This window comes from Chelmon rostratus, chromosome 9, assembly GCF_017976325.1.
Source record: "Chelmon rostratus isolate fCheRos1 chromosome 9, fCheRos1.pri, whole genome shotgun sequence".
NCBI classification, from domain to species: Eukaryota; Metazoa; Chordata; class Actinopteri; order Chaetodontiformes; family Chaetodontidae; genus Chelmon; species Chelmon rostratus.
In genome coordinates this window covers 20,649,813-20,662,809 of record NC_055666.1, presented here as the reverse complement: position 1 = coordinate 20,662,809, position 12,997 = coordinate 20,649,813, and the positions used below count along the sequence as shown (strand labels likewise).

General features: G+C 39.5%; 1 protein-coding gene across 3 annotated transcripts; it reads left to right on the top strand.

Annotated features, from left to right (window-relative positions):
* Nucleotides 1-635: 635 nt before the first annotated feature.
* LOC121611766 (cytokine-dependent hematopoietic cell linker) lies at nucleotides 636-12,760 on the top strand. 3 transcript variants are annotated; one of them, XM_041944454.1, is made up of 17 exons: nucleotides 659-795; nucleotides 3,566-3,603; nucleotides 5,974-6,127; nucleotides 8,114-8,166; nucleotides 8,274-8,316; nucleotides 9,979-10,029; nucleotides 10,118-10,152; nucleotides 10,258-10,268; nucleotides 10,357-10,440; nucleotides 10,724-10,745; nucleotides 11,453-11,477; nucleotides 11,558-11,642; nucleotides 11,733-11,749; nucleotides 11,826-11,920; nucleotides 12,014-12,091; nucleotides 12,190-12,345; nucleotides 12,428-12,760. In XM_041944454.1, the coding sequence occupies exons 2-17, from the start codon at nucleotides 3,601-3,603 to the stop codon at nucleotides 12,578-12,580; spliced, it is 1,065 nt and encodes a 354-aa protein (XP_041800388.1). In that variant the 5' UTR covers nucleotides 659-795; nucleotides 3,566-3,600; the 3' UTR covers nucleotides 12,581-12,760. The 3 variants fall into 3 exon arrangements, with proteins under 3 accessions (XP_041800387.1, XP_041800388.1, XP_041800389.1); XM_041944455.1 differs by having other exon boundaries at nucleotides 660-795; nucleotides 3,563-3,603; XM_041944453.1 differs by lacking the exon at nucleotides 3,566-3,603 and having other exon boundaries at nucleotides 636-795.
* Nucleotides 12,761-12,997: the final 237 nt, after the last annotated feature.

The following is a 12,997-nucleotide window of genomic DNA, read 5'->3' as shown; positions in this document are numbered from 1 at the left end:
CTGGCCAGTGTTCTTAAAGCACATCCTAATTGGCAGTAGACTCTTCATTAAGTGTTTTCTCGATAAGATGAAAATATTACTCTAAAGTGAAATATCACTTTGTGAAGGTTAACCTTGAATAAAATATTGTCACTAATTGGAGTTTGGCTTCACCTTCTTGTTTGGTGTAAAAATGCAGCCAGATGATGATCTAATGAAAACTCTAAATGTCACCCTGCTTCCTTTCGCAGTTGGCAGAGCAGGTGTTGAAATGTCACTATGTTCCTGCTCAAATTAAGAGAAATACCTGTCGCGCTGGCAGATTCATTTGACCCTGATTTACTGAGCAAATGGTCTCACTCTGGTTTTCAGATAAATTTTGCGATGCTGTTGCATGTAAATAGGAAACAGCGAGGCTGGTGCATAGGCTGTGGAGAAATGAGTTCAATTTAACAAACAAAATAGCCAGATCACAAACAGTGTTTCTACAAAATATGTTGTGCACATACTGACCTGTGAAATCAGATCACTGATACCAAGCAGAAGCCCTCCAAAAGCTGCTACTGTCTAAAACAAAAGTGAAGACCTCAGGTTATAGGCCAGTTATTCACCACACAGGAAGTCATTTCGGGTTAGTGCAGTGGGCTGCTTAGCTCCGACAGTGAGACTTGAGGCAGCCCAGGTGTTTTCGTATGTCAAGGGAGGGAATGTAAAACTGCAGACTGGTTTTATAATCAAATACATTCAACCAAAGAGGCAGAAAGTGCTGGACACCCACTGATGCAGGTGCGCTTGTTGTACAAGTCTTCTGAAAAGGTAGGTAACAGCTGAATTGTTCTCAACGTTTAACTGCGGGGGAGTGTGTCGAATAGTCTGCTGTAAAAATAGATGAAAATGACAAGGATGGAAATATAAAGACGAGACAAGCTTTGAAAGGTTTTCAGGTGGAGTTGAGAGTCAGGCTTTGATTCAAATTTCTTTCTTTTTTTTGTCAAAACATGAAAAATCAGGCTGATTTTGCAACAAAAAGTACAAAACTAGCCTCCATACTTGCACATCATACTTAATGTCTCCCTTTTTGTTCATTTGCAAGCAGTATTAGAAGTATTACAACTAAATTTGAACTAGACTAAAATATAAAAACAGAACCAATTGAACAAATGCACAAAATACACAAATACAAACAATTTGGTTCTGGATCTAAAATAGGTGTATACACACGTATTTACTGTCACAAAACCCACCAGCAAAGGACACATTTAACAGGTAATTATCAACACCTACAAGTTGATGATGAGTAATAGTGAATAACATTTTATGACAGTCTTTTTATCTACAGTTTTTCCTGGTTTGATCTCTGCAGATATCGTTTCTCTCTTCAGTCCGAGCTCTTGCCCGCTCTCTGCTTTTGATACTTTCTTGATGCCCGTAACAAAGTCAGGTCACAAATCCTCAAATAGTCTGGTGGTTTGAGTTGCCACAAATCCTCTGCACCCAATTCCAGTGGGGCAGAAGTTTATTTTCCAGACTAACTGCTCAACCTCAGATGCTAGCTCCATGTATCCAATCTCCTTCCTTTTCATACGTCTGATCCAACACCACTTCCCGCGGCCCAGCAAGCTCTGCAAAGCAGACAGACGGCCCAGCTGAGTGTTGGACCGTGGTGCCAAATCCAATACTGAGTCTGATTCTCCATTTGGGGACTGTCAGTTGGTAGCCTGTAATGTCTCCTGGCATTTTCACAATCCCTCGGCCTTGCTTAAAGGTCCTTACTTCTATTTTGGGTAGGTTTCCTTCCTGCTTCCTGTTATGTTTTCCCTCACAGCCAAATGGATTCAAAGATAAAAACCTGTCAGTCAAAGAGTGATTGATTGGCTCTGACCCTGTGTTTCTCTTCCTCTTCTCGCCTCTTTTCCTGGTAATGTTTCTGTGCTTTGACACAACTCTGGAAGCTGCTTTCACACTTTTGTAGACTGTTTGGATCTGCAGGTGTTGATAATAGACAAAACAAGGCTTGTATGGGGTCACTCATCATTTGACTGCTCCCCCCACTCACAGAGAGGTTATCTGAGATGAATAATGGGACGCTGCTAATGAACACCAAGGTGCTACGTCTGCTGGAATTGAGTGCAAGACTTCACTGTTGCTCTGTATTTGTTTTACTTAAGACTTTACTTAAGTGACTGAATACAGTCCTGATTAAAATAGTGGGGCACTGTGTTAAACATAATAAAACAGAATTTGATCATTTGTTAATCCTTTTTAACACATACCCAATTAAAAACAACACAAAGACAGTGACTACATTTACATGCACAAAATATTGAAGTTTTTGCCTTTATTCCACCCTTACTAAGCTGTTTGCATGACTAATGAACATCAATATTCCACCAATACTCCTGTTTACATGCAGCCGTGCTTATTACGATTAATGAACACAGCCACCCCCTTTAATTTCTTCAGCTGTCTTCTTGTAAAGGTCAGCGCTGTGATATTTGTGCCCATCCAAAAACCTGTTGATCCTAGTCTTTAATAATATTCAGAAGTAGGTGTGTTTCTCCTTCCGACCAGAAATGCAGGCTTTTTTTTTGTGCATGCATCTCTATTCCAGCCTAGCAAAATGTTGGCTATTTGATCAGAGCTGACAGTAAATAGGCAAGAGGCCGTAGAGGCTGAATAATATGTGCATATCCTACATGTCCATTCAGAATAAGGGCTAATTTTAAAAATGCAACCAGAATATTCTGTTTACATGACCCGTATGAAACTCAGAATCATTTTTGGGATAATAGTGAAATATTAGTGTGCATGTAAACATAGTTGCTGTATTTAATATTTTAACTCCTCAGCTTCATTATTGTTTGTAAATATCTGCTTATCCTGAATTTGATGCAGCAACATGTTTCAAACAAGTTGGGACAGGAGCAACAAAGACTGGGAAAGCTGTGGAACGCTCCAAAAACACGTGTTTGGAACATTCCACAGGTAAACAGGTTGATTGGTAACAGGTGATAGCATCATGATTGGGTATGAAAGGAGCATCCTGGAAACGCTCAAAGTAATTTACAAGCAAGGATTAGGGGGGTTCACCACTTTGTAAACACATGATAATGGAAGTAAGGATATTTAATGAACAGGGATTCATTTTAAATCATGGTGTTGTCCTTAATCTAGATCATACTGAGAAACAGTTCACACAGAGTCGTAAATCTAATAACAATGACTGACTAATACTTGAGGCTCAGTCGGCTGATGTAAAAATGGTGGTTATGTCAAGATAAAATAATACATAATAAGAAATCAAGCCAATATTTAAAAACCCTCTTTCACAGTAAATTCAGATGTAGTTTCTTTCCACTGAATGTTAAAAAAGTGTCTCAGATAAACAAAACGGAGGAGCCCAGTGAGAACAGTGAGGGGCCATAAACAGCTCTGTTTGGCTGCATATAAAGACGCCATTCTTCTGCATGTTTAACTGTTGAGGAAGAAAAAGAACAAGGACAAAATTGTGTTGGAAGGCCACATTCTTTAGCAGAACGCCGAACTAATGATGTTTTTCATTTTTGCTTCACTCCCCCGTTAGCAGCAGAGCGAGGGAACAGCCATGAGTCTGCTGTGATAATGGTGAGTTATAGCGCACGTATCCACAGTGTTTCCCCGATGGTTCCACATGAATGTTCCCAGGGGAAGCTTTAGGAGTCTGCAGCCCCCTGTGTAATTACCTGTTAGCACAGAAATGAGTAGAGTGAGATTCTGCTCTGTCATTGTTAGTGCCCAGCAAGAACAACACAGAGCATACCAGCATGAGTCTGTGCCTTTACTGTCATTTATAACTGCTGTTTATGGTCGCATTAATGTTCCTTTTGGAGGTAAATTATGAAATATATTCCAATTTATTTAGTCTTACTAATTAATCCAATAATCCCCTGTCAAATTCACTAAAGCTCATTAGATATAGCTCATTCATAATATTTTAATGCCATTTGAATGCATCTATTATAGGTCAAAAACTTAAAAAATCAGGAAACAGCATTCATGTGTTAAGAAAATTAAAATAATTGTTTTCCACTTCACTTTATTGTTTTGTGGTTATGAAGATTAAGTGCATAATAACAGGGAAATAGCATAGCATCTTTCATATCAGTTTTCCAGGTTTGGGTTTGCAGTAATCTGTACTGAGTTTAAAAAAAAAAAAAACTTCTTCTCTGCCGGTAACTGTCATCCTCTTTCAGGATGATGACAGCGTTGATTCGAACATTATACCGCATATACCTGAAGACTATAGGTGTGTGTCTGCTCCATCTGCAGGCTCTAAAACAGAGGGATGAGCACTCAGGACAAGGGCTGAGATATGTCTTCATTAAACTGTTAAATCTTCAACAGTGTAACAGGCAGGAAGTGGTCCTGGTCGGCAAGTTATCTGTGCCGTGCACCAGAATGTGATTAGTGTCAACATGATAGGCAGAAGATCGCAGAATAAATGTGACACATTGTACAATAAATGTTTAACATTATAATTTTTTAAATCAATAATATTTCATATTAGGGTACAAATATTCACCATTAACAAATTGCTTATTAGTATACATATCCGTAGCATAGTGGCTCTTTATTAGTCATTATAAAGCACTCATTACTGCCTTATTCTGCATAACCATATTCCACAACTACTAGGAAATTATATTAAGAATTTTTCCTTCAACAACCTCGTAATTACTGCTTATTGATAGTAAGGAAAGAAGTGGTTGAACATGAATTACAATCTTAATAACCTAATACTAACCCTTAACAACCCTGAGCCCCAGAATAAGGCATTAAATTAGTTGTTCATAATGAATAATAAAGAGCAATATTCCATTAATATGCATGCAATAAGTGGGGAGTTCATTATGATTATGTGACCAAAAAAATCTAACACAGTACACCTACAATGCAAGCATAGAGGACCAAGTCAAAATCATGAAGTAAAAATGTTGTTCTACCAGGAGTCAATCTTGTTCAACCACTTTTATAATATACTATTAATAATAACAATAATAATCAAATAAGTGGTTCAGCTACATGATCTAGATAAATCTGAAATGTTGTACTCAGGCATACATGTGGTTCTTGCGTGAGCCACTGTCTTTCAAAATAGACTCTCAGAGTTCATCATTACGCCTTTGGCGAAATATTCATGGTGCTGCGTGAATGCCTGGTGGTGACACTGCACCTGCTGGACAAAAACATCAATTTCCTCCCAGGAAAAGCCAATCTGGACTCTGCTCTAGTTTACAAAAGAGCCATTTCTGATGTGGATCACACGGCTTTTAAACTGAATGAGAGAAGCTGGTTTGATTGGCCATGACTGATGCACCCGCTGATCATGCATTCACCCTAATTTCACCCTTTTTTCCCTTTGCCACAGGTGCATGGATATACAAAGTGACAATGCATGTGCCATTTATTCACAGATATGTTCATCATCACTTTAACACTGTGTCACAGGCTGTCACTTTTTAAATATATGGCTGACTGAAATGTGTCAGCCACACCTGGCATTCGTGCAACTCAGTGTCTGCGTGACTGTAAAGAGTGAAGCTTTAAAAAGGAAATCCCTCTGAGACAAGCAGGGGTTTCTGTTGCAACACCTCCAAGTAGCTTCCTGTGCTTATCACTGTTGAATATGCATCTACTCAGAATATAGTTTTCTATGTTGATGAACATAAAAAGCAAGAAGCTGTAAGACTCAAGTGGTTGCAGTCAGTTGATACTGAATGTGATAGTCAAAAGCCGTCTTTCTTGACTTGGTGAGGCTCTGTCTCACTTTTTCACCTACTTTTTTTTGGCCTTTTTACGTGTTGTGCGACCGTATATTGCATTGTATGAATTAGTTCTAATGGTTTTGATTGAGTGTCATCTTCCAGAAATATGCAGATGTCTCCCAGCCCAAGCTTTATGATGTATGTCTACTAGCACGTCCAATTTGAAGAAACTGCAACTTCCTCTCCACAGCATCGCAGCAGGACAGACAGGAACAGAAATCAAAGATGCGGTGACTACAGCAACGCCGTGGAGCCTGAGTACGACGTGGTGGATGACCACAAGGAAGTGCTAAACATTCACATTCTTCCTGCGAGGCCCATAAATGATGAGACAGAGTATGCAGGTAGAGAAGAGAACAATGACATGTTTCATTCGCATTCAGCTCATAATTCACATTGATTTTGATCCTTATTTCGTTAGAGGGCTTTGTTTCATTTAGTCCTTACAAACGTCTCATTTCAGTTTGGTTTTGTTTCTGTTTCAGGACTAATTTGATTTTGAAAATGAATCTATGTTGACTTTTTCAAAATTTGGTAAAAACTAGTGCTAGTGTTTCATCAATTTTCGATGTTTCGCTTTCCATCTCTCTTAACTACATCACAGCCTCGTTGACGCAACACATTCTCGCTCCCAACTCGTCACGTGCAGACACTTGGTCGGGACCCCTTGACATCATTTTTCAACATGCAGGACTCCGTGGTCAAATTAGCAATTATAAATACACAACATCCGATTATGCGGTTAGACTTTCAAAATAAAGCTTGTTGAGAACAATAACATGTGGTTAGCGTAGTGAAACGATCGCACTGGTCAGATTTACGTTTACGTCACTTACAGAAGAAATCAACCTTCACGTTTGGTTTCACGCAAGACACAAGCCCTCCCGGTGAAGGTCCTGTGATAGATCCAGCTAATCACCACAGCCTCCTCCTTCAGTGGACTTTTCTTGCTCTTTATACTACATCATGTGACGTGTGAACGGGCTCTCTATAAAAGTCTATACAACCACCCTGCACACTGAAAAATGACGCTAAAGGGGTACACAGTGGTTTAAAAAGTGATGTCAGTGGGTCCTGACCAAACGTCCATATATGATGAGCAGGGAGTGAGAACAGGTTGGTTGACAGTGAAGCTGAGCGAACAACAGCAAACTACAAAACTCCTGTTCTCTCATTGGGCTGAGATTTAATGTAATGACCCAAAGAGGTGCAAGGATCACACGAAAGTCCAAGAGTTGAAAAACTGAATTAACTTGAGGTAGAAGCAGAACAAAAGGACAAGCCAGGCAAAAACACAAGGTAGAGATAAAAACACTAACACGCACAAACAGGGATAACAGAGACCAGCACTCCTGTCTGCTGGAAGACAAAGACAATCAGGCAAACAGGCAGTGGATCACTAGGCCTATAAATACAGGGGAACTGATAGGATGATTGAGAACAGGCGGCAGGTAAACTGAGCGGGAAACACAACAAAGACAGGAAGTAAATATACAGAAATGCATAAGGAGGCTACTACAAAATAGAACAGGAAATGCAGTTAACAAGAGTCCATAAACAATGTCACGCTTAGACTGAGTAATTCTGTCCATCTGTAGGTGTGAATCTTCATTTCGTTCTGGTCTGTCACCTTAAAAAATAGTGCAGTCAAAATAAACAGACCAAAATAACCTATATCCAAAAACCTAAGAACTCTCGGTTACAAACTTGTCCAAACTTCAGCTTAAAGCAGTGGTTGCACGGTCGACACAGCAAGGGAGAGTGTGTTTCGCTTTCCGACAGAGAAAAGCTCTGGTGGACATAATTAGAATGAAGCTGAATGAATGCAGACAAAAAAAAAAAAAAAAACACCAGCTCCACGGCAAACTGTGGTGAGAATGAAAGCAGTGTGGATCTGAGAGAGAGCGAGCACATGCTGAGTGAGCATGATCTGCCAGTGGGTCTCCAGGGCCATCTGTTGGCTGAGTCAGACTGCGGGAGATCACAATTATCCAGGAGCCGAAGGGGGAAAGAGGGAAGCATGTAGTGTGAATGGACTCCCTTTACTCTCCTGCATGGATGTGGCCCGCAGCCAGGGGCCTCACAGCTGCACGTCTACAACTTTATACTGAATGTGGCTTTTAAATTTGTTCACACTTGGAGTGTTCTCCCTCTGTAATCAATACCGTCTGCTGCTGCAGTGCACTGCTGGGACCGGCACCGACCGAGTTACAAGAATGATACAAACTCAAAGGGTGTTTAAACTGTCAGCTAACACTGCAGCTACTGAAACTACTATCATTACTGTCACTCATTAGACTGTGGGCATCACAACTTCTTTTGCTTTCAAGACAGGGATCTTCCAAGGTCATCGTCGGCTCAGAGCCTGTCATCGCTCTCCGCTGTAAGGTTTCTGTTTTGTTTTCTTTATTGTAGCGTCTCGCTATAACTGAACTGCTGTTAATGTCTGCTTGTACTTTATGCCCTGTGTTCTGCCCTCCACTCCATCAGGGTAACTCCAACATCCTCCCAAGAGAGATCCCAGCCACTGCAGGTAAAGTGACAAAGCTCTCCATAATCTGATTATTGTGGTAATGCTGTTCTGTGGAAGTCGTCAGCCCTGGAAGTGGTTGTTTAATTCAATACACTAAAGCCTTACTGGTACCAGTAGCTTATGGTGTCTAATATGAGCTGATGTTAGAATTAGAGAGATATTTCTGTGTAAGGACGTCACTGAATCAGTTCACTGGCTCTGCAAAAGTTACACTGGGTCATTTAACCTGCATTATTTTAACATTTGGCATTAAATTAAATGACTCTGTGTAATGTGAACTGGTCTGATGGAACTGAAAACTCCTCTGCAGAGCTTTTTAGTCTCTTTCAGCTCATTGTATTGGCTTTACAGCATGGTTACTGCATGGCTCAGTCTTTTCAGCCTTCATAGGCAGAAAGATAGTTCTGATAAATTCCCCGAACACTACAAGAGGCAGCCAGTTAAGTTAGCAACTAGCTGGTGAACATCTGTATCTGCACACTTCTTGATCTCGACAAAGAAAACTGAATATCTTTCCCACAGCAGAATGAAGGCACGAGGGCTGAGCGATGCATTTTTAAATCATACACATACATGAATTCTTTCCCTTGGGCTAACTGGTTCGACTTCATGTCACCATGTCTAGACTAAGCACCAGAGTATTAATGCTGAAAATGTTCACCAAACATTTATTTATTTTATTTTATTTAAGACACTTGAGTGTTCTGCTGAATCCATGATCGGCGCAACTAACCTAAAGTATACACTTAATAGAAATAAAAGCTTTGTCCAGACTGAAATAATGCACAAATAATCATCCAAACAACAAGACTACATAAACAAAACTTTCACTGTCTGCTCTCAAACTGCCAACATAACACTGATTTAACAACAAGGTCAGAAAATAAGGGCGCATCATAACTAAATAGAAGGCTGATCATGAAAGACTAGTTTTTAGTCTGCTTTAGCTTAGCATCATCATCAGTTAATAATTGTTTACTTCCTGAATCAGTTCGCTCATAAGAGCAGGTGTTGTCCTGTGCAGAACTGAGCCAGATATACAGAAAAACAACAGATCTTATATTTAAATAAGTAGTGCTGATGCTGTGGGCCAGCATTATTTCTAACGGGTCAAGGCATCATCTCAGACCATAAGACCATTCTTAACTTAAATTAAGACTTTTTGAGGACATTTATAACCTTGAATTTAAAAAAAAAAAAAATTAAGCCTCTTTTCCAGAAGAGCTAAAAGGCGAGTGATTGTGGGATTTAACAATTGTCTGGTGGCCAGAAACACTCCAACGACTGCTAATACAACATGTCTGCCTGATGCTGTCTGCTAAAACGTTAGCCAAAACCATTTATAAGCCAGTGATATGTTGGCAGCTCTGTATTTGTCTGCTTGTTTCTAGTTCATTAATGCAGCTTCAAGAAAAATAAACCAGAAGGACAAAATACTTTCTAAGTTAAACCATAATGAGAATCACCAAAAAGGCAGCTCCTGATCTTGGTAGATTTAGTAGCGTATGGTTACCTCATCTGATGGTTTTCAGTTGTGCATACTGTAAAGTAACCGGGAATAAGTCTAGAAATGTTTCTCTAAGATTGAATATCGCAACATCAAAAGTGCAGTACTTCAGTAAGTTTACACTACATACAATCACTTTATCTTTTTAAACACAGGGCCTGCTATAAATAGAGACCTGAAGCCAGGCAGAAGAAAGCCCAGATTAGGTAAGACAACTTTGCAGAATTAACTTTATCGCACTTTCAACACTGCAGCCTCAGAAGCGTCACAAATCTTCACATGCTGCTCTTACAGATAAGAGGCCCGCACCTGTGCTGCCAGGAGAACAGGTAAACACCTGCCCCATGTACAGCTCGATTCATTGTTGACTGTTTTTGCACTGATTGCGACTCATAAAAAAAGGTTATCACTTTTCTCTCTCTCTAATATCACAGCGCTCTCACAGGTAATTTGCTCAATCACCACTACTTCAAGTTATGCATTGTTTAAATAAGTCATGAATGGACTTACAGCTAGAGTCTGTGCACTTCCAGGCACTCTCCATCACCTCCACCGTTCACCTCGGAGTTAGTGAATCAATTGCCTGGGCTGACTTTGAAGGAGATCTACAGGAGAGAGTGAGTATGTTTAACCCTCCCACTCAGGAAGCAAGTCAACAGACCATCGCTTGTTCAAGTGAGCGTCTGCAGCCGTTGTTTTATTTTGCTGTGGCTGAACTTGATCCAGTGCAACTCTCTCCTCTGTGTGAGTGGTGGAAAGTGACAAGAGGCCCTGTTAGTTTACAGTCTGTACAGTGTAGCAGTGGCACCATCTGCTGGTTAGAGGACGGAAAAGGTTTGAGCTTTTCTTTGATAAAACATTGTGATTTTGTGTATAAATGACGCCTTGTTTCCATTTCAGTGAACAGAGAGCAACAAAAAAAGTAAGTAGTCAAACATGCAGATTCAATCATAGAAACAAAGTCACAAAGTGGTTATAGATGAAGCTTAGGTAAATAAAATGAGCTCCACCTTTACCAGCTTCAGCATGAAAGTGAGGCAAATCACAATCATTGCACATGCAACAATAATTATAATTCAGTGATATAATAAACATTAATCCAAAATGGGCGGTTCTGCATAATGAGTATTTTTACTGTTATACTGTAAGTATATTTTGATGTTTATACTTTTGTAATTTACTCAAGTAACTTTTTTGAAGGATTTTTTGAGTATTTTTACACTGGTTTTACTGAGGATCTGAATACTTACTGAATACTACTGAATGCTTCTGCACATGCTACTTATTTTGATTTATTCTATCTATATATATTTGTTTTTTATTCCCTTCACCGTGTCTTGTAATAGTGTCTACTCCTGTTGCTCTGCAATAATGTAGTTATCTATTTGCTGCCAAATAGAGTACAAATAAAGAGCTCATTCTTAGAAAACAGCCATTTTTATTTTCGGGTGATTATGCAGAAATATTATTAATATTAAATTAATTTTCCTCCAATAGCTCGCCCTAAATCCTACACTCTGGTCCTTTAAAATCAATAATCAATCAGTGCTTTTAGCCATGCTATTTTCATTATAGTTAATAAATAACCACAAGTATCTTGTTTAATTGTCTTTTTAATACTGTTCATAGGCAGCATTCAGTCCACATATCAAAGGTAAGAGCTGAATAACTGCGAGTGTAACACTTTGCTTTAAAACATCTTGATAGCTGTAATAATGCTGAATGTGTTTTTAGGTCTTCAGAGTGCTGAAAGTGTTTCAGCCTCCCATAACATTCAAAGACATTCTTTGGATTTGGAGACTCATGATATAGAAAAAAGGTGCGACTTTAATTTCTTAGGCTTGTCAGGCCAATTATGTTACATTATGTCATGTTTTGATCTTCATGCACTCTTTCTTCCTTTGTTTAGGTCACAACAAAGTCTGAGTAAGTAATGTTTTCAATCACCACTATCATTCTACAGCTATTAATTAAATAAGCCAGCATAAACTTCTGCTTATAGAAAGGGTGCCATCAAAGCGTCATCACCATGAATGGCCTCAAACTAAAGAAGACATTGAGCAGCATGACTTTGTTCCAAAGGAAATGCCTCAACAGGTATACCTGCGCTATTTGGTAATGTAAAAAAAAAAAAGCCTTAAAACTGTAGAAGTACAATGTTTGTTACCTGAACTCTCTGACATTTGGCAGACCTCCTGTGAAGACGACTGGTATGTTGGGGCTTGTAATCGAGCAGATGCTGAGCACGCCTTACACCTGGTGAACAAGGTACTGTATCTCTTTTAATATGAAATGAATCAAAACATGATACCCAGGTGCCTGAAGCTGAACTGGTCCTTCTTTGTCCCTTACATGGCCCACGTTAGGATGGGGCATTTTTGGTACGAGACTGCTCCATCAACACCAACAGTGAACCCTTGGTATTGGCTGTGTATCATGACAAGAAGGTTTACAATGTAAAAATTCGGTTCATCGGCAGCACGAGCAAGTACACCCTGGGAACGAGACAGCGATCAAACGATGTGAGTGGACAAATTGTGAAAGACCAGCAAGCGTTATCTTCAGCATCACATTTACTGTGGCTCACATCTTATTTCTCCTCAGATGTTTGACTCTGTGGCAGACATCATCAAGTTCCACTCCATTTTCCCAATAATACTCATCAGCGGGAGAAATATGCCCGGAAGCAGGTACCCGGAAAACTGTGTGCTGACATGTCCAGTAACGAAAAAGGATGTTGAGCAGCTGCTGCAATGACACATGCACCACTCCAGCAAAGATAATCTGTTCATTCCCATCTGGTCCGTCACATCCTATTATGTCACTATGCAACCCAGAAAATCCACTAAAGTTCAATGTGGGCATGTTAGGAGAAAGCTGACTGTGTATACAAATTGTGTTATTGCTTGTGTCAATAAAAAAATGTTTTTCATCTACGGCCGCAACTAACAATTATTTTTATCATAAACAAATCTGTTGATTATATTTTTTGACTAATCTGTCAGACTATAAAATGCTGGACAATGCTAAAAAATGTCCATCACAGTTTCCTAGAGCCCAAGATGATGTCTTCATATGGCATTGTTTATGATCCAACACACCTTCACACAGGAGAGGCTGGAACAGAACACACTTGTGCTCATAAATTTAGTGATCAGTAACAATGCATTTATT

Excerpts from the sequence above, each read along its gene's own strand:
- LOC121611766 (XM_041944453.1), top strand. The coding sequence starts at position 760 with ATGCAGGTGCGCTTGTTGTACAAGTCTTCTGAAAAG. Across the intron at positions 10,030-10,117 it reads CAGAAGAAAGCCCAGATTAG|ATAAGAGGCCCGCACCTGTG; the intron begins GTAAGACAACTT and ends CTGCTCTTACAG. Across the intron at positions 10,441-10,723 it reads AAGGAGATCTACAGGAGAGA|TGAACAGAGAGCAACAAAAA; the intron begins GTGAGTATGTTT and ends TTTCCATTTCAG.